At 45.6% G+C, this 25,140-nt stretch overlaps 1 protein-coding gene across 1 annotated transcript in view; it reads right to left on the reverse strand.

The window, feature by feature from the left end:
• The window catches only part of LOC147751601 (solute carrier organic anion transporter family member 1C1-like), a 569,256-nt gene that overhangs the window by 282,294 nt on the left and 261,822 nt on the right, over window positions 1–25,140 (reverse strand). The window contains exon 7 of the mRNA XM_086920557.1: window positions 25,019–25,117. Coding sequence (XP_086776683.1) covers window positions 25,019–25,117 — 99 coding nt within the window. The remainder of the gene's footprint in view (window positions 1–25,018; window positions 25,118–25,140) is intronic.

The raw sequence follows: 25,140 nt of genomic DNA on the forward strand, positions 1-25,140 counted from the left end.
TGTGGGGTGGACTCCAAGGCTTGCTCGATTTTGATTTTGAGTTGCTGTAAAAAGGATGCTGAAAGTTCTCCCGGGTCCTGTTTTTTTGAAGCAGCCGGGGAACATGTACCTACATTCGGTGAATAGGCTTGCTTAATAGGTGAATGGGGTTGATGTATTTATGCCTCAGTTGTTGTAGTTCTAGTATCCCCGCTTGAAGCTGGTTTGGAGAAGTCAGTGTCAAGTAGTTGATGCGGGACTCCTGGGCAGATCCTGTGGTGATGTGAGAAGCCAAGTTGGGGCCCGACCGCAGTGTACTGGGACTGTTGTTAATAGCCGTGTTATGGTGAAAGAGCGATTGGCTGTTAGTCTCCGTTTGGCAGGGGCCCTGAGTAGTTATTGGTGGAGGAGAAGAATCGTCCCAGACAATTGGGCTGTTTCCTAAGTGGTCTGTCCTGTCATTTCTGATGGGTTGTTTAGAGACCTCGGAAGCAGGTAGTTAGTTATGAGGCCTGAGTTGGTGGATTTTTGGTTGTTCAATACCTTAGAGGCCCCAGAAAGAGTGCCTGGGTTCAGGACATTTGTACGATGCATACTTGTGTGGTAAATAAAGTATTAGCCTGTCATAATTTCTATACTTAAACAAAGGGTCATGCATTAAATGAGAGGCAGAGTCCATGGTGTCCGATTCAAAAGGGCTTTATTTCAATAACTCGAGTTAAGGGAGAATCGGTTCCATCACCACTAAGGTTCAGGAAGGGTCTTCTAAACTTTATTCACAGAGTACAATATTTATACATTCAATTGCATAGAGAAGGAGGAGCGCTCCAGGCAGAGCAGAGCAAGAGAAAGAAAGAGATAAGAGCATGTGGGCGTGCATGAGGGCGTTCATGTGGGCGTTCACTTGAGGAGTCATAGGTGTGTCATAGGTGGGTGGATACATGGAGGGGGTCTGCATGGCCAGCTGGAACCTTTGCCCTGCTTGTGTGCGCAACTTGGTCATGACGTGCAATTGACGTGTAACTGGGGGAAGCTGAGGGGAGCTGACTTTCGGTCTAGTAGGGAAGCCTTCAGTGTCAGGGCGACCTGTACGTCTGGTATTAATGATATCTTAGGTCCGTGGATGTATTATCTGAAGCAAAGGTCGCTCATCACCAAGAGCCAGTGTGGGCATATATTTCTTCGTTCGTTGCGTGGGGGCTTTGAGCTTTCTGTGGATGCGAGCTGTGCAAATCACTTAAACGGAGACAGAAAGGCTAGGCCTTATCTCTGCAGACGGGTTCTATTTACCTTCTTCACCAGGCAAGAATGTGATTCTGTAGAGCAAGCAGATAACTGTTTTGCAAAATACTGTCTTGGCACCCCTGGCTGGGCCCCTCTCGGCTGAGCCAAAAGTATGCGAGAGGTCAGGGATACGTAGCTGCAGCTTTCAGAGTGTTTGGAGGCATGAAACCTTAATTCGGAGACTGGCTCAGGCTGAGCCACAAAACGGGTTCATCTCGATTTTAAAAGTGCACAATGCAAACACATGGGCAACATGGGCCTCAGTGCAGAATTAACGTTTCTTTCATAAAAGACTTGGTGACTGACATTCTAATGTGGGACGTAAATGCAGAGGCCTCATTATTCAGGCCACAAAGGGAAAATACATGGACGACATGCACATACACTAAACGTGGGGTACACGCAGGGGACACATTGGCCATGTAAGATTTCATTTTCCTCATTCCCTCCTTGTCCCCTGCTGTACCCTTCAGGACGTATCTATATTCATGAGACCGTATATCTGATCATACAGCATCATTTGTTCATCTTTGATCTTTTGTATACGTGGATGTGGAACACAGGCAGTGGCACACAGGCCGCAAATCGCCGGGCCACACTGCAGACAGAGACAGCAGCCGAATATCATAAGCAGTATCATTCCTAGAAACGACAACACTTTCCATCCCCATGCTGATATTACACTCCAGAGCCAACTGGACCAAGTCCATGTGCCTGGGTCTTGATGTATATCGTGAGCAATTTTGTGAAGCCTTGTTATTGCTGCGTACACAGATGGCACGTTATTAGGAATGAAAACGCAGCAACTAGAGCCAATCAATCTACAAGCCCCGCCCCTATCCGCCAGGATGACGTCAAGAACAAGGCGGTTCTGAAGAACAACAAGTCTCATGGCAGACTGCTCCTGGGTCAAGTTCGCCAGGGCAGATGCAGTCTCATTCACTACTGCTTCCAGAGTTCTTGTAAACCTGCGTATGAGTTTACTGTTTTGGACGGGACCTATGAAGAAAAAGAATTCTCTGTTGAAATCTGTATATTGCTCCCAAGCTGTCTCAGTCTGATCAATCACTGGGGAATCAGTCTCTCTCCTGTGTCTAACATGCTCTAGTTGTGAATCTCGATGATAATTGGATGGGGCCAGAAAGACGGGTGGCAGCAGTAATGCTATATAGCATGTCCCTCCCCAGTTTAAGGGCAGATGTACATAGGCTGTCTGACCGCAAATGAAATAGGTATGGCGAGATGTTTTGAAAGAAGACTTTCCTTTATCATTAAACTCGACTACAGCATTACACTCGCTGTGTCCTATATGTACTGATCCTTTCTTTCTAACGCACAAATCACCTTTTGCTGGTAGGACTGTAATAGATCGTGGACCTGCATTTTGCTTGGGCTGAACATTCAGAATCATAAAGCTAAGGGAAGCATTTCCTTGCGCCTACTCTTAATTTTCTAGATCGGTTCCCTTCCTTTGGGGGAGTCCGTCTTCGTCTGGAAAACATGCCTCATTCATTACTTTATTCAAATTTCCCCATATCCAGTCACCCTGGTAAACTGTGGACTTTCTGTCTAGTGATGACATTAAGGCAAACCATGCTCCGCACGAACCGTTGTGGGAGAACGGAAAAGGGACAAGGGGCAGAACTCCCTTCGTCTTTTGATAAGGTGGAAGTCGGCCACATACCCAGCAATCTGTTGCATTGCTGGTCTGATGAGAACGGTGCAACATCCGAATAAAAGTATTGTTGCGCAGGGCTAGTCGATATGACAGTTCATGGGGTGGCAGATCACTAAATGTATGCTCTACGGTGTCATTTATGGAAAAGTGCATATGTGAGGCAATAGGAGGAAAGAAAACATGTATTGTCAAGCTGATACAGATTATAGTGATGCACAGAAGAGACAGAAAAATCAGAGTTACTATACATCTACTACGTAATATCTTGCAGTATTTTTCTTTCATTTTGCTCTTTTTACTATTCTGGTCTACGATCCTATACATGTCAGAAACTTGCCTAACCGATTCACCACCTAGTGGACTTAAACAATTAAACGCTGTCTGACTTTCTAGATCGTAATTTGGACCTATACTCTTGCTGTGGAGTCTTTTCTAGCAAAGGGGGCTCAAAGTCTGTAATGTCATTGTTCTTTATCAAAGTTCCAGAGTTTCCAAAGTACTTCTTGCAATGATGGGCATGAAGCCACCCTTTTCTTCCTTCAACCTTGATGGCTGTCCTCGTGGTCAGTAATACTAATTTCGGCGTCTTCCAACGCGGCTCAAGGGGGCTTGATCGATCAAAATTCCGCACGAAGACGAAATCACCAGGGACTATGGCGTGCTCCTTGACCTGGGTGTTGTCAGGGAAGGCGGCGGCAACCTGTGAACGACAAGAGAGTAGTGCAGACATCAAGGAAGCCAGGTGATCTGTCAGCATGTTCCTGTCAACATCAGTTATTTTCTTAGGCATGGGCGTACCCCACATATTCGGCGGTCTACCGAAAACCACTTCATATGGTGATAGGCCTGTTCTGGAATGAGCTACCATACGCATGTAAAAGAGGGCAACCGGCAAGGCTACCATCCAATCCACGCCTTTTTCTGCACAGATCTTTGCTAATTTCGTCTTTATTGTCTGATTATGCCTTTCTACAAGGCCTGCTGCTTCGGGGTGTCGTACACAATGAAACCTCCACTGATATCCTAACAGAAGGGACACTTGTTTCATTAATTCAGAAGAAAAAGGCTGACCATTGTCTGAGTACACAACACGGGGCAATCCGTATCTAGGGAAGAATTCACGCACCAATTGCCTGGCTGTTGTCACAGCAGTATAATATGGGACTGGATACACTTCTGTCCATCTAGTCAGTGCACACACAACTACCAGGACATACTTGTAACCTCTACATCTGTCCATTTGGATATAATCCATCTGGAGGACCTCAAAAGGATGGTCAGGAGGATGAAATCTGCCTTGTTCCACCGGGATGCCTTTACCTGGATTGAACTGGCAACAGATCATACAGGTTCGCACTTTTTGCTTCGCTGCTGCACGCAGGTGCTTGTTAAACCAGATATTCTGTAAGCTGTCTAGCATTGCCTTCTCTCCCAAGTGTGCTAGATTATGTGCTGTGTTTATGATCACTTGTACCATGGAATCTGGTAGAAACCATGTAGCTTTGCCGTTAGTCATCCAACCTTGGTCAGTCTGGACCCCTCCTTGTTCAGTCCATTTCTTTATTTCATCTGAAGTGGCATGTGTCTGTATGTCGAGTACATCTTGAGAAGGATCCCTGACTGTCATGCTTTTTGTCAGTAATGGTACCTCTGTCTTTGTCGTGTCTGTTGGCGTCTGGGCGGTAAGTTTAGCAGTTCGGTCTGCCAGGTCATTACCCTGGGAAATGGTATCTGTAACTTTGGTGTGTGCTTTGCATTTCAGGATGGCTATGGCTGTAGGTGAATGTATTGCTTCTAACAGAGCCTGAATAAGCGGACCGTGCTGAATTTTGGCCCAATGAGAGGTCAAGAAACCTCTCTCTCTCCAGAGTACTACGAAGTCATGAACTACGCCAAATGCATACTGTGAATCTGTATAAATGTTCACTTTCAAGTTTTTAGCTCTTATGCAGGCTTGTGTCAGAGCGATGAGCTCTGCTGCTTGTGCTGACAGTGTGTCTATTCTTTGTGTCTCTATGACTTCAGTAGCAGTGGTCACGGCATATGCTGCCACTAACTCTCCTGTACTCGTCCTCATGCATGATCCATCTACATAGAGTGTCAGGTCAGGGTCTGGCAGTGCAACATCTGTCAGGTCTTGTCTTGGTTTCGTCACTGTGTTCATTACTTCCACACAGTCATGTGATGCGGTGTCTACTGTACTTGAGGGCAAAAGTGTAGCAGGGTTAAGAATGTTACATCGTCTGATCTCTATGTGTGGCTGAAATAACGTCAGTTCATATCCTGTCAGTCTCGCTACGGTCAAGTGTTGTGTCTGTGTCCTGTTCAAGAGAACTTCCACTGCATGTGGTACCTGTACTATCAGGGGGTGTCCCAGCACTATGGAGTCACTTTGTCTTATGGCTAGGGCTGTTGCTGCAACTGATTTCAGGCACGCAGGCAGAGCCTGGGCCACTGGATCCAGTGCACTAGAAAAATAAGCACACGGCTTGTGTTTACCTGCTTGATCTTGTGTGGGGACAGATAGTGCTGTTCCATCCCGTTCAGTTACGAAAAGCATAAAGGGTTTGCTGTAACTTGGAGTCGCTAAAACTGGCGCTTGACATAAGGCTCTTTTTAATTCTTCAAATGCCGAGGTATGTTTTTGTGTCCAAGGGAGGACAGTCGAAGACGCTGCCTCCTGAGTTGTCAACTGTATGAGCGGTTTGGCTAGATAGGCATACTGGGGAATCCATTGTCTGCAGTATGAAGTGAGGCCAATGAAGGCCCGTAATTCCTTTTGTGTCTTGGGCTGTGAAAGGTTAGCAATTAACTGAATACGTTCTTGTGTCAGCTGTCTACCCCTCTTGGACAGCAAGTGTCCAAGGTACACCACTTGCTGTGCACAGAATTGTAACTTTGAAGGGGACACTTTGTGCCCCTTGTCTGCCAGAAAGTGTAAAACCGTCAGTGATGCATCTTCGCAGTCTGTTTCTGTTCGTGCTGTAATTAGGATGTCGTCTACGTACTGGAGCAGTGCAGTGTTGGTAGGCACATTAATACTGTCCAGCTGTCTTTTTAATGCTTGACTGTAAATGCTAGGACTCTCTGTAAAACCTTGGGGAGCTCTCGTAAATTTAAAGCTGCGTCCATTTAAACTGAATCCAAAAAGATACTGGCTATCTGGATGAATGGGAACACTAAAGAAAGCATTCTTCAAGTCAATGACAGTAAAGAACGTTGCCTCAGAATCAATAGCAGTCAGTAATGAGGAAATGTCTGGGACCACTGGGTATTGAGGGACTACACATTTATTCAATTCTCGAAGGTCAACAACTAGTCTGTAAACTGGTGGTGCATTAGGGTCTGTTCGTTTAAGGATAGGAATGACAGGTGAATTACATACATTCGAGTCAGTCTCCACTACCACCCCTTGTGCAATGAGTTCGTCACCAATTTTCAATAAGGCCACTACGGCATCAGGTGGTAACTTGTATTGTCATATACGTGGTAGTACTACTCCTGCTTTGAGAGTAACTAGTGTGGTGTTATGTTCATGTAACCTATGTCAGTCGGACCTTGTGCCCATAGGTGCTGTGGTACATTCTGGAGTCTGTGGTCAAAATCTGTCAACACATAATGTCCCTTAAAATCACGTAGGAACAGTCGTACTCCTTCTGGAGAACAACAGATAACTGCTCCTAATTCTTTTAACGTCTTTATACCAAGTAAGTTTTCTGGACATGATTTAGTAAGTAGCAAGTCTGTGGTACGTGACAGTGGACCAACTCCTAGGGAGACTGGTTTCGATACTTCATTAACAATAGGCTTTCCTGAAAATCCCAGGGAAACATTCTGTGAGCCCGAGAGGGGTGCCCCTGGAACCTCGTCATGGCTGATGGTGGTTCTGCTCGCCCCTGTGTCAATCAGAAACTTTCTGTCTTTTCACAATACACAACTATGTACATAGGGACCCTCTTGATCTACAGGAACCTCAATAAGGGGCAAGCCAACTTCCCTCTCTAGGCTGTTTCATGAGAACGATTGGTATTCTGGATAGTCTGACTGTGTGTACTGATACATTTGTTGTGTGGCATGAACAGGCGGTGGTTGGGGTGGAAAATTCGCTACTGTCTGTTGGGTGTTCTGTGGGGTGCTATTCTGCCTAGGAGGGTGTGGTCGTTCTTTTGTCTTGCCTGTAGCTATATTGTGTTTCAGGACAGCACAATCTTTTACAAAATGACCTGGTTGTTTGCAATAATTACAGTTCCCTTTAACAGGTATCGTGCCATTTTTGTTCGTGTTTGCCGGTACCGTTTGGGCAACCAGCACTTTCATTTTTGTCTCTTTCATGCGTCTCTTTTCCTGATCCTGCTCTTCTCTAATCCTGTTCTGGTGATATTGTAGCATTTGCAACATTTGTGAAGGGCTGTTTGCTTGCCAAGTACTCTCAACCTTCAGTACTCTATTCTTGATCTGGGGTAGGGAATTCTCTACTAATTTGCTCACGAAAAGATGAGGATATGGCTAGCTACCGGGCTTAAGGCCACTATTAATTGCAAAGCATTTCTCGAATCTAGAATAGAAATCACTTGTGTCCTCGTCTTGTTTCTGTTTACAGGCTGAAATAGCATCCCAATCTTCCTTTTTAGTAATCAATAGTCTCGGCAAAACCTGTATTAGGAGTTCAGGTAGTTCTTTAGCTTTGTCCCCAAGACCAACCCCCGGAAGCCTGGCTTTATCCTCTGTTTCCAATTCTGTCCAACTTAACTTTTTTTCTCCCACCTCCCAATCTTTTTCCTTAAGCTTTTCGTAAATACCTGCAGGCAACAGTACTTTCAATAGTTTCAGAATGTCAGCGTACGTGTAATCTCCAATGCGGAGAATGTCCTTTCTTAACCCCTACTTTTCTGTGTTCCATGGCCTGTGCTATACTCTCGGGTCCCTCCCCCGTCCTAATGAAACGGTATATTTTATCTAGGTGCTCTTTCATGTCTGGTAGTGTGTCCAAATAATCGACGGCCTTTCGTAGTCTTAGTGAAATCACGAGCATTGAACCCTTTCCTGGTACTGGATCGTATATACAGTGAGGGATTGCTACATTTACAGTAAACTTATATGGCATTGGCGTTGGCCCCCCTCCCCCTACGGCCCCTGGCCCTACGTCGTCTTTCACGACCTGCTGAAGCTGTTGGAGCTGATCCGCTGATGGGGGCGGAGGGAAATCTGTGTTTGCGTAGTCCGGTGCGGACTCTTCTAGATAGGAGGAAATAAAATCCTCAGATGCTGTTGGCTTTGTTCTACGTACTCTATAGGGTACAGGTGGTGGCGTTCGTGACCTACGGGGTGTTTCTGAGGGGGTCACTCTAGCTAGTTCTTCTGAGAGGACGGGATAAATACCAGTAACGACGGCATTTCTTTCTCTATCAGCCTGTTCTGCCTTGACCCGTTCCCCCTCCTCCCGCAGTTCTTTTTCTTTGACTTTTTCCGCTGCTTGTTTACTTCTCTCTGCTTGGTGGAATTCTTTCTCTGTTCTCCTATGTGACTCTTTGCGCCATAACTCAATGGCATCTTTCTGAGAGGGTCTTGATTTCCTTTTCCATAGCGCTTCCTCTACTCTCATAATGCATTCAGAATCCCATGTTCCCCAAATAGGCCATCTGTACTTCTCCTCTAAATCCTTTGTGTAATCTACCCATAAGTCTAAAAACAATATGGCATCTAGCCCGTGCTTATTATACATATAATGACCAGGTGTGTCTCTAGGCGGGATGTTAACTGACTCTTCTAATATGCCTTTCCTAGTCCCTATCTGACGTAACTTTAAAAACATTGGCATGTTGAAACCACTACAATGAAAACACAATACACACAAAATAGACAAATCATTCACACTAAAACACTAAAACACTAAACAGATACAGTCTAACCTGATACATGGAGTAAAACATGTACTTGAAAACAGTTAACTTTATGCACTGGAATACAGTACAACCATACCAGTCTCGTAAAGAGACACGTCTTTACCGTGCCCACGTTTACCGTGAACCCGTCTTTACCGTGTTCGAGTGAACGGACACGTCTTTACCGAATTCAAATAAATGAACCCGTCTTGAACTTTATGCGTTCCCCATAGTGGTACTCACCGGGTAGCAGAACTTGAAGGCCTCAGAAACTTGATACTGCACATGCGCCGCGGAACAGGTGGACCTTCGGAAACCTCGGACCTTGCTCTCTCACGGGTTGGGCTCTGGTTGGGATGATCCGCGATCCTCACCGCCTCGTGTGGATGCCTGGTCGCAGTCCGTCCTCCTCGTGGGCCTGAGGGAGTAAGCAGGAAGTCCCGCTGGCGTGTACACTTTGAAGTCCGTCACGGCTGTAGCAGGGGGCATGGGCTGGACCTACATCTCCGGCGTGTGGGGAAGGGGATTGGTCCCTATTCGGGCGCCAGATTTATGTGGTAAATAAAGTATTACCCTGTCATAATTTCTATACTTAAACAAGGGCTTTATTTCAATAACTCGAGTTAAGGGAGAATCGGTTCCATCACCACTAAGGTTCAGGAAGGGTCTTCTAAACTTTATTCACAGAGTACAATATTTATACATTCAATTGCATAGAGAAGGAGGAGCGCTCCAGGCAGAGCAGAGCAAGAGAAAGAAAGAGATAAGAGCATGTGGGCGTGCATGAGGGCGTTCATGTGGGCGTTCACTTGAGGAGTCATAGGTGTGTCATAGGTGGGTGGATACATGGAGGGGGTCTGCATGGCCAGCTGGAACCTTTGCCCTACTTGTGTGCGCAACTTGGTCATGACGTGCAATTGACGTGTAACTGGGGGAAGCTGAGGGGAGCTGACTTTCGGTCTAGTAGGGAAGCCTTCAGTGTCAGGGCGACCTGTACGTCTGGTATTATCTGATATCTTAGGTCCGGGGATGTATTATCTGAAGCAAAGGTCGCTCATCACCAAGAGCCAGTGTGGGCATATATTTCTTCGTTCATTGCGTGGGGTCTTTTAGCTTTCTATGGATGCGAGCTGTGCAAATCACTTAAACGGAGACAGAAAGGCTAGGCCCTATCTCTGCAGACGGGTTCTATTTACCTTCTTCACCAGGCAAGAATGTGATTCTGTAGAGCAAGCAGATAACTGTTTTGCAAAATACTGTCTTGGCACCCCTGGCTGGGCCCCTCTCGGCTGAGCCAAAAGTATGCGAGAGGTCAGGGATACGTAGCTGCAGCTTTCAGAGTGTTTGGAGGCATGAAACCTTATTTGGAGACTGGCTCAGGCTGAGCCACAAAACGGGTTCATCTCGATTTTAAAAGTGCACAATGCAAACACATGGGCAACATGGGCCTCAGTGCAGAATTAACGTTTCTTTCATAAAAGACTTGGTGACTGACATTCTAATGTGCGACATAAATGCAGAGGCCTCATTATTCAGGCCACAAAGGGAAAATACATGGGCGACATGCACATACACTAAACGTGGGGTACACGCAGGGGACACATTGGCCATGTAAGATTTCATTTTCCTCACTTGGACTGTTCATTGTAGGTCATGCTAAAGCTTCGCCGCTGTGGGCCTCTGCGGCTGATTTTGATCTTGTAACTGGGATCCGTGTTGACATCTTATTGTGGATGGAGCTTAATTGGTGGTTGGTTGAGCCTGCGGTGGTGGGGGAGGCTTTAGGTGGCCTTGAGTCGTGGGCTCACAGGAGTAGGGGTCCAGTTCGTGTTCGCTTGTTGTGCCCCAATGCTCCTGCTGCTGCTTGCTCTCATGCTCCTGTTGCTCCTCAGCTTACTCCTCCCCCCGCGCTGGAAGCGAACTCGCCGCACCGGGGTGCACTGGAAGGCAGTTTGTAGCTCCCGCTGCGCTGTGGGTCGGCACCGAGATCTCCGCCGTGCTGCGAGTCAGCTTTCGGCTCTCCGCCGTGCTCTACCATGCTCAGGTGTGTCAGGTGTGCTATGGGGCGGGTCTCCGCCGCTCTGTGGGACAAGTTGCAGCTCTCCACCACGCTGTGAGGTAACTCTGGGCTCTACACGGCTCTCTGCGGCACTCAGTCGTGCCTGGGGGTTTTGCGCGTTAAAGGAAGTTTGCGGCTCCTTCAGTGAATTGTAAAGCCCGGCCGCGGGGCACGGCAGAGCTCACAGGGGAGCGCTCCACCGCCAGCTGCGGTGACCGCTGACTTCTGGCATTCAGGTTAGTCGGAGGGCCGGTGGGGGTGGATTCAGTGGGGGTAGTGATGTGTGTTCAAGCCGCTTGTGCCGTTAGTGCCATTCGTGGCTCAGGTTGCCACCCGAGACCCCCACCTCATCTCTCTCCACTCGCGGCGTGGCTGCTCCCTCCTCACGGCTCCTCGCAGGTAGCAGCTTACTCATGCCTCACCACGCCTCTGACTCTCGCTGATCGATGGTTGCGGCTCGTTCCGCTGCAGCTGCTGCCGCCACCACTTGCCGTTTGCCGTTACCAGGCTATGTCTCACAAGGGAGGGAGGGGGGGGGGGAATAGTTGCCGGCTGTGTCTGCTGAAGCCTCCGTGTTGCGGTGTGCTGCAGCGTGCCTTGGTGTCGGTGTCGGTGGTGGTATATGCTACTCTCTCCACGCCTCTCAGCGCGCACCTCGCGCACTTCGCTTCGAATCTGAGTCGTCTCGACTGCGTCTCAACAGCGCCACGTTAGACTTGACAGCCTCACCTGTCTCACCGGTCCCTTGTCACAGCGTTTTCAATAATAGGTGTTATTTATTGAGCAGTCTTCTTTCTCATGCAAGTGAAGTGAATTTCTATAATTGCAATACTTGTCATAAAGTAAAGTGCGTACAGTAAAAGGAGAATTATGGAATAATACTGTAAAAGCATTGAAATGGTTTCTGAGCCATATGATACTTAAAAGGTATAAAATATATACAATTACATACAATGATAAAAGTTGACTAAAAGTACTCAACTGATGTTTCTAACTATGCCTACCCCAGTGTACCTAACCTAGGCCTAGTACGTGGGAAGGAGTAAAGGAGTTTTTAAGTTAAGTTAGTTTTGCCAAGAATCTGACTCAAGAATTCTCTAAGGATCTAATCAGCTCCGTACCTTGGATTTAGAATGAAGGAGGTCTTGTATCTCGCTCTCAGGATTCAATCTCCTAGTAACCCGCAAGGGTGACTGGAAACACTGGAGCTGGATTTTCTCAGCAGGAGAAAAAGACAGCGTCTTTCGCAGTGCGTCTAATGGGAGGGACGGCTTATTTCGGCACTCACATCAGGTGTGCTTCGGATAAGTAGATAGCCGCTCTGCTCAAACCACTGTGTGTTGCTTAAGGCAAACGCTGGTATATTTATACCTGGAAGGTGCCATGTTTGACGTAAGGTTGGACATAAGACGTCAATAAAAGATGTCACTAAGAACTGGCCGTTCTTTCAGTGCTCGCATGAGTTCTAGGACAAATCAAAACAAAAGCATGGGGAATTCCCAGGTTGCTGGAGGTTTGGTTTGTTTTAAGAACTCGTTGTACTTTCTAGGAGTCTAAGGAAGTAGCCTTGCCGTATTTGGATTGCATTGGCTATTACTAAATATGGATATGATTCTTATGCCTTTATAAGGATATGATTTGTTATAACCACATAATGGCATAAATCGGGAATATTTAATTAGGGTCCTAGACACGTTCACAACAGAGTCCTGTCACCTACTTGGTGGACATGCAGTCTCCCAGGATCCCCTTGAGGGTCCTACATGTTAACCGCCTTAAGCCCCACTTGGAGAGGTCCGAGGTGGGCATGCTCTTGGCAACCGATGATGCGAGGGAGGAGAAGACTGAGCCTCTCCCTGACCTCTTGGTAGCCTCAGACAGAGCGAGATGGGTCAGTGGATGGAGTTAACCTCTCACCCACCCTAACCCCTGAACAACAGAGTGACTGCCGCCAGTTGCTGGGACAGTTCTCTGACCTGTTTTTCCTGGTCCCTAGTATAACTGATTGGTGCATCCACGATGCGGATACAGGGGACAGTTCACCTGTGAAGCACAAGGCTTACAGGTTAACTGACAGGGTCAGGGCCTGCATCAAAGAGGAGATCTCAAAGATGCTTGCTCTTGGGGTGATTGAGTCCACCAGCAGTCCTTGGGCCAGCCCAGTGGTCTTGGTCCCGAAGGCTGCAGCGCCGGGTGCCACACCCGAACTCCGGTTCTGTGTAGACTACCGAGGACTCAATTCAGTCACCAAGACTGAATCGCACCCCATCCCTAGAGCTGATGAGCTCATTGATCTGTTAGGGGCTGCCTCGTACCTCAGTACGTTTGATTTTACATCTGGGTACTGGCAGAGCGCCTTTACCGCTGGGGCCAAAGAGAGGTCAGCATTCTCCACACCAGATGGGCATTTCCAGTTCCGGGTTATGCCATTTGGGATGAAGAAGGCCCCTGCCACCTTCCAGAGGTTGGTCAACCAGGTGTTGGATGGGCTGGATGAGTTCAGTGCCTCCTACCTGGATGACATTGCAGTGTTTAGTGTCACATGGGAACAACATCTGCGCCACCTCTGGGAAGTGTTGTTGGCTCTGCACAAGGTAGGCATTACGATCAAGGCGAGTAAGTGGCAGATCGGGCAGGGTTCTGTGGTGTACTTGGGACACCAAGTGGGAAGCGGTCAGGTAGCGCCTCTCCAACCCAAGATTATAACCATCCTGGTTTGGGAACCCCCAAAGACCCAGACAGAGGTGAGGGCCTTTTTAGGACTCACCGGGTACTACAGGAGGTTCGTCAAGGGGTATGGCAGCATTGTTGCACACTTGACAGAGCTGACTTCTAAGAAGCAGCCCAGGAAAGTGAGCTGGACTGACACCTGTCAGAAAGCTTTTGACACCCTGAAGACTGCCATGTGCACAGCGCCCGTGCTCCTGGCTCCTGACTTCTCCAAAGAATTCCTAGTGCAGACAGATGCTTCAGAGCATGGTGTAGGGGCTGTTCTCTCACAGATGACTGAGGAGGGCTGGGACCAAACTGTAGTCTTCATCAGTAGAAGGTTACTTCCATGGGAACAGAGGTGGAGTGCAATTGAGCGAGAAGCATTCGCTGTGGTCTGGGCATTGAAGAAGCTAAGACCCTACTTGTTTGGGTCTCACTTCTGGGTTCAGACAGACCACAGGCCCTTCAGGTTGATGCAAATGAGGGGTGAAAACCCAAAACTGTTGAGGTGGTCCATTTCCCTACAGGGTATGGACTTCACGGTGGAACATTGCCCTGGCACAGATCACGCCAATGCTAACGGTCTGTCCAAATTTTTCCGCCTTAGTGATGAGGAACTCCCTGGGGTAGGGTAGTTCTCCCCACATTTCAGCTGGAGGGGACACGTGTTAGGCCTGGCACCTTGGAGCGAGTCTCCCTTCCACTTTTTGCTGATATGCCTCATGTGTTTTACTGGTGTTAGCTGCTCAAGGCACTGTGCCACTGCCAATCAGTGCCACAGTGCAAGTGCTCCCTATGAAAAGTGTATACATTAATTGGTTTCCAAGATTGGCTTATTTGGTTTACTGTCAGTCACCAGTAAAGTGCACCAGGAGTGCCAAGGCTTGTAAATACAAATGCTGCTAGTGGGCCTGCAGCGCTGGTTGCTCCACCCACAGAAGCAGCCTTTTAAAATGTGTCTAAGGTCTGCCATTGCAGAACCTGCGTGCAGTCTGGTACTGTCATGCTGGCTGGGCAAATGCACACACTCGCCAGCCTCTAAACCTTCCCTTTACTTCATGTGCGTGACCCCTATGGTAGGCCCAAGGGCAGGGTGCATTGTAAGCATACGGTAGGACAAGCCCTGATGTGTGTGGCATGTCCTAATAGTGAATTACAGCCCTTTTCATTTTTCACTATTGTAAGGCTACCTGTTCTCATAGGCCAGTATGGGATGCTGGAATTATTACACTCTATAATCCCAGCAGGCTCAGGGAACATGGTAGAAAGTCAAGTCTAGTATGCCTGAACTCAGAATAATAAAATACTTCTTTTAGTAAAGTTTATTTTAATATCCTGTGTTTGAAAATGCTACTTTTAGAAAGTTAGCATTTGCTTGCCTGACTATTTCAGCCCGCCTCTGCTAGGATGTGTTTATGCTGTCTGGTTTCTGTGAGTGACAGGGCTGGGGGATTCCAGGGGACAGTGTGGGCTGCCAGGTGGTGAATAGAGGGACTACCCCCAGGACAGGTGGGAGGAGTGCCCCTTGACTCTGAATAGGGCTGTGCTCTGCCACCACAATGCTGGCTCCACCTCCGCGGAGCGTCTGATGTCCCTGCCCTGCATCCTGAAAGAAACAGCTAGAGGCTCAACAACAAAGTGCTCCAAAACTGGGCTGAACCAGGCCCAGGCCCCCTGGCCTGCAAAGACAAAAGAAACTGTGTATAAAAGTAGGAGCACTGCTCCTAAACATTAGATCCTCTTTTAACCACAACAAACCTCTCTGCCGAAGCTGCTGTGTGAAATAAAGGAGAGGAAAAGACCAGAAAGGACTTTGAAGACTTGTGCCTGAAACTTATCTCCAAGGGCTTGGACTCGAGCTTGCCCCCTGACCTGAGCCCTGGGGCCATTGGGCTCGTCCTACCTTTGCCCGTCTGCTGCTGGGCTGTGTGCTTCCCCCCTCACCGGAGCTGTGACCTCTGGTGCCCTCCCCCCCTCCTAGGGCTGTGACACCCAGGTGCTTGGCCACCCCTGCCCGCTGAGAGCCCCGCTCGAGTTTGAGCTGCTCTCTCCACGCTGTGCCGGGCCACCCACTCCCCTGTCACCTTGCCTGCAACTGGATCTCGCTGTGCGCATCTCACCCCTCCTGCCGGAATTGGATCGGAGTGCAATTTCTAGCCCTGGAAGGCCCATACACTTAAAGCGTACCCGACCGCCCCAAGTGCTTTCCTGCATCTAACAGGCTGTGCCGCACCCTGAAGAGCCTCTAGTACGGTCTGTACTAGAGGTCCTGTTCTGTGCCTGCTTGCCCTGAAACCTGAAAGCCCCAAAAGACCCGAAGGTATGCTTCCTCCACAAGCGTATACTAAAAAGTACGCCTCGTCTCACCAAGTGGGAGTTCGCATCGGACTCGGGGTCCGCAACGTTTGTTTTCCCTGCCTGCATCCAAGTGTTCGCTTTGCACTGTGCGCCCCGTATAGAGAATACGCGGCGCGCGTGAGAGTCTGAAAAGACGCGCCATCACAGTAAGGTTCGCACCGGCAGGTTAAATCAAGCCTTTGAACAACGCTGTTTTTCTTAACTATCCTGGCGGAAGATGGCTGATAGCCAGAAACCGGTCCTAGGATGCTTGATTCTGGTCCAGGAAAGACATGGCTTGGCAGTTTGGACTTGACTGTTCCCATGAGGCACAGGGTCAAGGCTGATTTGCATATGGCCATGTCTGAACTGGGGTGGTGTGGAGTGCAAAAAAACGATGGATTTAGGCCCAGATCTCTGTACTGGGGTGAATGTATGACATTGTTCTGCATTCTGTCCATTAACTGTTATTTTTGCATTTGTCACCCCGAGTGGGATGGGTATGCTCAGACGTGAGTCCCATGCTCTCCACACCACTGGAGTCAAGCTATCCTGGCTGACGATGGCTGATAGCCAGAAACCGGTCCTAGGATGCTTGATTCCGGTCCAGGAAAGACATGACTTGGCAGTTTGGACTGGACTGTTCCCATGAGGCTCAGGGTCAAGGCTGATTTGCATATGGCCATGTCTGAACTGGGGTGGTGTAGAGTGCAAAAAAACGATGGATTTAGGCCCGGATCTCTGTACTAGGGTGAATGTATGACATTGTTCTGCATTCTATCCATCAACTGTTATTTTTGTGTTTATATAAATTATACGTATTTTTCTACATACCAACGCCTGGTGTCCATTTATGGGGGGTTGGTATATTATTGTATGTGGTCATAAATGCTTAACTAACTGACGCCATGGAATTAGCCTTGTCTGCTTGCGCCACACTACCTAGAGGGTGAGCAGGGGTTATTCTGAAGGGTGATCCCCTTATCCTGACTAGAGTAGAGGGTCCCTGCTTGTCACAAGCCTTACCTGTGCCAATCAGAGACCCCCAAATCTAACAGCTCACTACATAATTAACAGTGCTTGAAAGCTCTTTAGTGCATGAATGCTGTAAAAATAAATTATATCCAAAAATCTGAAATCATTCGCCTTTCAGGACACATTCTCAATAAGGTAAGAAAGATATGTACATTTGTTTACTATACATCTGTATAACTGTGATATTAAAAAGAGTAAATTTTCGATGTAGTAGTAATCTATATTGCTCCCATATCCACGTCAATAGTAAAGAGCTGCAAAGGAGGCAGACATGTAAAACACGCACTAACCAATATTATATAATGACATCAATAAATTACTATCAATAACAGTTGCAGTCGGATAATACCAAATATAACAATTGTCAAAATAAAAATAATCCTAATATGTTTCTGTGCTCCAATGTCGCATGGAGCAGTTTGTCTTTTTGAACACACTTTAAAAATATATCCACACATTCTCATAATTAGTAATATCACTGAAGACAGATTGTGCTTAAGTATACTATAAATGCTTCAGTTCCTACTTTTTAGCGCAGTTTTACTTTTTTTACCCCTTCTAGTGAGAAAAACATGTTTGTCAAATGTATGTGTCCACCAGAAGAATATCCTCATCTACCATCCAAAGAAAGGATTCTAGATATACTGACAAACAAGACTGCTACGTCGAATCGCACTAAAACTATTCGTGCTCTTAAAATATTAACCGTGGCTGCTCCAGAAGAAGGCGCTGGTTCGCCGAAACGCGCGTAGAGATTAACTTAGCCACATTTTTCTCATTATATTGTTTGTGTATTTTATGTAAACCTCATTTGTTGAATTAATTGCTTCTTTTTAATGATGGTGTTATATATTCCTGATATATTAAGTTATATGCGTTAAATATAATTTGTGAATGTATATTTTTTCCCTATGTGTTTTTAAAGAATCTTTGTGAATAAAATTGTACCTCCCCTCTTTTTACAAAAACCTTTGTTTCAAGCTCAGTTCATTTCAACCAACTAATTTGCTGTGTTGCCTAGATTGATACATATCAATTGATCCACCAGAAGTAATGCATGTTCACCCGTATGACTAAGTGTAGGCACTTTGATTTGTGTGATGCCGTAGTGTTTATATATTGGAAGCCACAGTTTCTTTCACATTGCAGCTGATTATTTACATAAAAGCATAAACTGTAGGGTGGAGTATTGATCTGGCATTATTACACTCTCAGAAGAACCCATCCTGGTTTCGCAACTGGTCCCAGTTGACCTTAGACGCTTTTGTAGGAAGAAATCCAATGCTGATCATAGAATTGAGAGTGTGATCCACTTAAAGGCGCATCCGATCTAAGTTGGATTTGAAGCCGGGGTCAGGCCTATGGAACTGGTAAATGTAGTTTTTAGAGTCATTGTAGCATCCTGAACAACTCCTCCAGCCACTCCTCCACAGAAGAAGCCAACAGAGCAGACAGAGCTCTGGACCTCAGTTGGGAATTGGATAACGTATGAGCGGAGTTTTTACATACACGCAGGTGTTCTAATAGGTGGACTCTACAACTGTGATAGGGCTGCAGAACAGCTATCAAGCTGACTGTATTACAATTTATTTTCAACTCGAAGGTAAAGTTACATATACAATTTGGTCCTGACAAATGCCTGGAACTTTCTAAAGTCATTTAAGGCAGAAACATCTTGACCACATAGGACAGCAAACCATAACAATCCCTTGCCTCTCTGTTTTAAACCCTATCAGTGGGGGGGGGAAAGGGTGCACCAGAATAGAGACATATTTTATCCCACCACTAGATCGTTTTAAATCACTTACCTTTCACCTGCTCGGCACTCTACCAAGCCCTCATATACATCTACCATAGCTCATCTAAGGAAGAAAACACCTCCACTCCTTGCAGAGGGGAGTAATAGCCCTCACTGGGTTCCTTGCAGTCCCATTGTGTATGGAGGGGACATTATGATGAAACATGCCACCTATGGGTGAGTGAGAGTTCCCGTCCAAACAGAATAGTGCTCCTATATACGTCTCTTTTTCTTCTTTCTTATTGCACCCACCCACGTACATAAATAGTGTGCGTTATAGTATTCATAAGGATCACATGTGCCAAACACAAACTGCCCAACACCTTATTTACAACTGCTGAAATCAGATGCCGCAGCTCGAATAATAGATTATTGATGTGCTCAAACATAATAATTCTGTACTAATTGTTTGATTTCCCTTGGCTCAAATGTAAAAAGTCTCTAACCGTTGGTTAGAAATGGACTCCTGTTGGCTTATGATTAAATTTGAATTACGTTTCTGACTGTTATTGGAATTCAGAAGGATTTCCAGGAGCACTCCTGGATATTTGCGACAGGGGTAGACTTACTGTAAATAGTTTCTGAATACATTTTGAATTTAAGGATATTCTTAATTTATTCAGGATTCATCCAAAAGAATTACCACAAACCTGCTCTTATGAGCTCATTTGAGAATTACACGTCAGTGGCAGAATTTTCGGTGTGAAAAAATCCAGTTTGCTCTGGCAAAAACCAACCAATGCAGATTTAATCAGTCACTATTTGGACTTTGCTCTCAACATAGGTTCACAGATATCTCCCGTGCCTACATTTCCTTTTGTCCCAAACTGAGAGCACATGGAAACAACTGATAAACAGTACTGCTCATTGTAATAAAGTGAGATTCACACTGGATTAAGTTCAGTAGGTTATATTTAATCAGCCCCAACCAACAGTCAGCTAACATCTGACAAACATGGAATTACAAGATATGGGAACCTTGGTATCATGTGGTTCCAAACTCTAGGTTCCAACATGGAACCAGAAAACCCAGGATGACAGGTCATCACACTTCTCCCTCTTAAACACTAAACAGGTTTACATGTCCAGCAATGAAGAAGGCAACGGAAAGAAAAGGTAAAGCAAAGAAGAAACTATCTAGACATAATCACGCAAGTGAACAGGTGGCCTACATACTCTCACACTCTTGCGAGAATAATTAGAACGCAGATCAGGAACAGCAACAGCATCATCACATTTCCCCTTTCCACCAAAATGAGAAACACGACTATTGTTCCAGATACGACCATCCTCCGTCTTTACAGCATTTTTGAAAATTTTCACAATGGTTCTAGGAACAGAAAACTTCGACCAGTTTTGACAGCCCACAGGAGCCCTGATTTTTACTACCTCACCCACCTTGAACTTGGAATCCTTAGCAGAATTTCTCCTATCCACATAAATTTTCCTTTTTCTCTGAAGTTCCAATTCCCTTTCTCTCCATGCACCCACCCCATTATTTTTAACACCCTTGTCTGCAGCCATCCAGGCAGGACACAAACAAGTATTTGGTGCTCTACCCTTGAAAAGTTCAAACGGGGTCTTTCCTGTGGTAGAGTGAGGAGAGAATCGATAAGCTGAAATTCTGTTCTGTAACTCTTTTCTCCAGTCCAAATTGTTAACCCTCGCCAACTGAATGCTTTCCTTCAAAGTTTTGTTGAGTCTCTCCAAAGCACCATTTGCTTCTGGGTGATACAAAGAAATCTTCTTGTGAACTATGCCACACTCACTGAGATACTCCTCGACTTTCCCAGAACAAAATTGAGGCCCATTGTCAGAAAGAATTGAGTTCGGAAAACTCTCACGTTTAAAGATAGACTCCAAAAAGGAGATAACAGACTCACTTGTAATCTCCCTTACCAAACTGACCTCAACCCATCTAGAATACAAATCCAATAAAACCAACATAAATGGAGTTTGATGCTCGCCATGTAAGGGCCCCACAATATCAACTGCAACTTCATCCCAGGGGGACCTGGGCAATCTCCTGCAAACCATAGGAGAAGACCTCGTCCTCAAAACTTTATCACTTGCCTGACAAGAAGAGCAATCCCTAACAGCGCGTTCCACCAACAAATCGATACCTGGCCACCAGAAGTCCATACGTATGCGTTCTTTCGTCTTGGAAATACCCAAGTGACCCTCATGAGACATGTCCACCAGAACACTTCTGAGGTTAATAGGAGGAACTAACCTAGTACCTCTCATGAGTAAACCATCTACCACTGCCAACTCATCAGCAATCAAAGACCACGGCTTCTTTAAAGAACAAGACCTACCATCTTCCAACAATTTAATGACCTCCAACAATTCCTCATCCTTACTCAGCTCCTCTCTCCAAGCATCTTCTTTCACCGCCCCCAAGGTAACATCACACACCTTTAATTCAGCCTCAAAATCGTCAGCCAAAACCTCCTCAACATTTTCTACAACATCCACCAACCTAGACAGACAATCTGCCGAGACATTAGTTTTTCCTGGGATATATTCAAACTTGAACATAAACTCCTGCAAAGAAATTACCCATCTCCTTATTCTTCCCGAGATGGAGTCTAATCCCTTCTTTTCAAACACTTCCTTTAGCGGTTTGTGATCAGACCTGACGGTAAAGGAGGAACCCCAAACAAACTTCCTGAACTTATTCACAGCCCAATATATACCAAGCGCCTCTTTCTCTATGACAGAGTAATTCAACTCTGCCCCCTTCAAACATCTCGAAGCACAAGCTATAAGGACCTCCTTGCCTTTCCTCAGCTGTAACAACAAGGCACCCAGACCCTTACTGCTAGCATCTGTTACAATAAACGTTGGATCGCCTGGAACAAACGCCTGCAAATTTGGTGCATTCCTCAGATCCATCTTCACCTGATCAAACTCTCTGCTACACTCCTCAGTCCAATTAAACACAGCATTTTTACACATGATCTTCCTCAGATTAATAGTCTTATCTGCAAAGTTTCTGACAAACTTATTGTAAAATTCTGCCATGCCCAAAAATGAAGAAACCTCTTCTTTTGAACATGGTTCCTTCAATTTCTCAATTGTTTCAACAAGATCCTTTTTTGGACAAATGCCCTTCCTAGAGATATGGTGGCCCAAATAATCTAGTTCATTGACACCAAACTTGCACTTGCTCTGACGCAGAGTCAAACCAACTTCCAACATTTTCTTCAACACCAGGCAAACCCTCTCATCATGTTCCTGTTCGTTCTTACCAGAAATGAGAACATCATCCTGATAACATCTTACCCCCGGTATTCCTTTGAACAGATCTTCCATAATTCTCTGGAATACCGAGGCTGCCGAAACCAGCCCAAAAGGCATTCTTAAGAACTTGAATGCACCCATTGGTGTAATAAAACTAGTAAGCTCTTGACACTCTTCTTTTAGCGGAACTTGGTGATAAGCCGAAGCCATATCTAAGGTGGTGAAATAGCAAGCCCCATCTAACGTAGAAACCAACTCCTCTATGTTTGGCAAAGGGTACTTGTCAACTATTACCTCTTTATTTAAAGCACGAAGGTCAACACACAGCCGAATCTCATTATTAGGCTTCCTCGCGACCACAATTGGTGCGAGCCACTCAGTTGCTTCTACTGGTTGTATAACCCCAGTCGACAACAACTTCTCAATCTCTTTACCCACAGCATCCTTTACACAAATTGGAATGCGTCTTACTTTAGCAGCAACAGGCACCGCACCTAACTTCAGTTTGATGTTGTGATTGTAACCTTTTATACATCCTAGTTTCTCACTGAACAACTCTTTGTAGTTCTTAATGAACTTGTTCTCAACATTGTCTACAGCCTGTACCTGAATAACTGGATGAGCATTTGGATTGAGACTCACACCCAACCTTGCCTGATGAGACCAACTCAACAAGTTGTCACCCCTGTTTACCACATAAACGTTTGCTTCTGTATACCTCCCTTTATATTCAATGCAGTCAAAAAAGTAACCCATTATTTTTATGGGATGTTCTTGATAACCTGTTGGTCTTATATCCGGTTTACACAAAGTTTTTTCCTTCCCAAACACATTTTCAAACACCTCATTTGAAATAAAAGTAACATGTGAGCATGAATCAAATTTCATCAACACACTTGCTTCCCCAATCAACACATAATCAGAAGGATGTTCTACAACATCATCATTAATCTGAAAGCTGACCAACTTAGTCTCAGTCTTCATATCTCTCCCAACTCTTGTTCTACAATTTCTACCAATGTGTCCCTTTCTGCCACACACATTGCAATTGAACCTAAGAGCAGGACACTCTCTCGCATTTGCCATATGCCCATATTTCCCACATCTATAACAGGTTCCTTGAAAAGGAGTTGTGAATTTCTTACTCGACTGTATTTTAGAAATTCCACCATCAACCTCCCCTTTCAACCTTTCCTCCTCACACACCTCTTTTTTTTTCTTCTCATCCTGTCTCTTCACAGCCTGACACACCACTTCTTGTGTTGAAGAACTACTTGGTTTGTCATCCTTTTTCTCTTTGCTTAGTTCCCCAACGCATTTTAACATATGTTCAACCCTTTTTGCAATACCTACTACTTCTTCAAGTGCAGGCTCATCCTTTAGCCACAACTCTTCCCTTATCTTATCACTCACGCATCTCAAAACGAACTGATCTCTAATGCGTTCTTCCACTAAACCTCCAAACTTGCAACTTGAAGCCAACTTTCTTAGAGCAGTAATGTACTCCTCAACACTCTCTTCCTTACCCTGCTCTCTTAACCCGAAATAGTACCTTTCCATGATTGTACTCACTTTAGGAAGATAATGTAAATCCAACTGCCTAGCACACACCTCATACTCATTCAATCCTCTTTGTTCTGCTTGAGGAATGGCCGGAAGAGTCTCCAAAATCTCTTGGCCTTCTCCACCCAAACAATGCATCAATAAAGCATGCTTCCTTTCACCACTCAAATTTGCACCACACACCCTTGCGTAATTTTCAAAGATCTTTTTCCATTTTTTCCACCTAATCAGTGGTTCACCCGGTTCCATCAGGAAGAAAGGTGGTGCAGTTACATTCTGCATTTTACAGCACCAATTCCACTCAAAACCCTTACACTTGTACCACTATTAAATCTTTATCAACAAAGTACCACCGCCCTTCCCTCAAAAAGGTGTGCCCATCACCGTCGACAGGCTTCAAGTTCCTCAATGTGGAATCTGTCCGCCAAGCTCCTCCGACTTTTCTCTCCCTCGCGTTTTCACTCGTTTTCCTTACAACGGATCCTTCAGTCCTCCTTCTCCATTGAAGTATATAATCTTTTAATGCCACGCTCCAAACCGCTGCTTCAGTTGTAACAATCCTCTTGAAATGACAGAAAAAACAAAAAAAATCGAGAAAAAAAAAATCCAAGATGGCCACCACTAATCCATCACAAACATTCAGGCTTGTTTCCAAGGTGGATTGGGCTTTCTTTTCTTCTTTTTCAAAACCAAGTCAAAATGGCCGCCACAACATTAAATGTTTCTTTCTTTGGCTATTAGAGCTTGTTTTTTTCCTTTTCCCAACCTAAAATGGCCGCTAGGAAACAATCGTATCAGTTTCTATGGGCGATCTCGCTTGTTTCTTTCTTCCATGAAACACGCCCAAACCAAGATGTCCGCCACCTTTTTCTCAAACAAAAGGACTTATTTCTTAGGGAAATCACCCTCGAAAATCGACGTCAGTTACAAACTCCGTTTTTTTTCATTTTCTTCCAAAAAAATAATTGTAACAGTCTACCTTTGCTGATTTTCGTCACGTTTTCGATTTCCTCAACGTCCTTCACCGTGTTTCCTTCGCTGGGCCACAGCTGTACCTTGAAGATGTTGGTTGATCTTCCTTCACCGACACAGCTGTCATGTGAGATTTTCACTTAATGTTCAGCTATTCACCTGTTGTTGAGGCTATCCTGCACGAGTGGATCCCATCCAGAAACGTCGCCAGTGTAATAAAGTGAGATTCACACTGGATTAAGTTCAGTAGGTTATATTTAATCAGCCCCAACCAACAGTCAGCTAACATCTGACAAACATGGAATTACAAGATATGGGAACCTTGGTATCATGTGGTTCCAAACTCTAGGTTCCAACATGGAACCAGAAAACCCAGGATGACAGGTCATCACACTCATGGTATAAATACTCGACATATATAACTCTGTTGAAAGTGCATTTAGAACCAAAATGTAAACTTTTGCATACCTTACCTAGATCTACAAACCCAATGTCCACATATAATCTGGCACAGAGGGATCCCAACAGAAAGCCAAAAAGAGGTCCAAAAATTGCAACTGTATGTATAAGTGCTGTAAATTAAGAGAAACAACAT

The sequence above is a fragment of the Lissotriton vulgaris genome, chromosome 1_1, assembly GCF_964263255.1.
Source record: "Lissotriton vulgaris chromosome 1_1, aLisVul1.2, whole genome shotgun sequence".
Lineage (NCBI taxonomy): Eukaryota > Metazoa > Chordata > Amphibia > Caudata > Salamandridae > Lissotriton > Lissotriton vulgaris.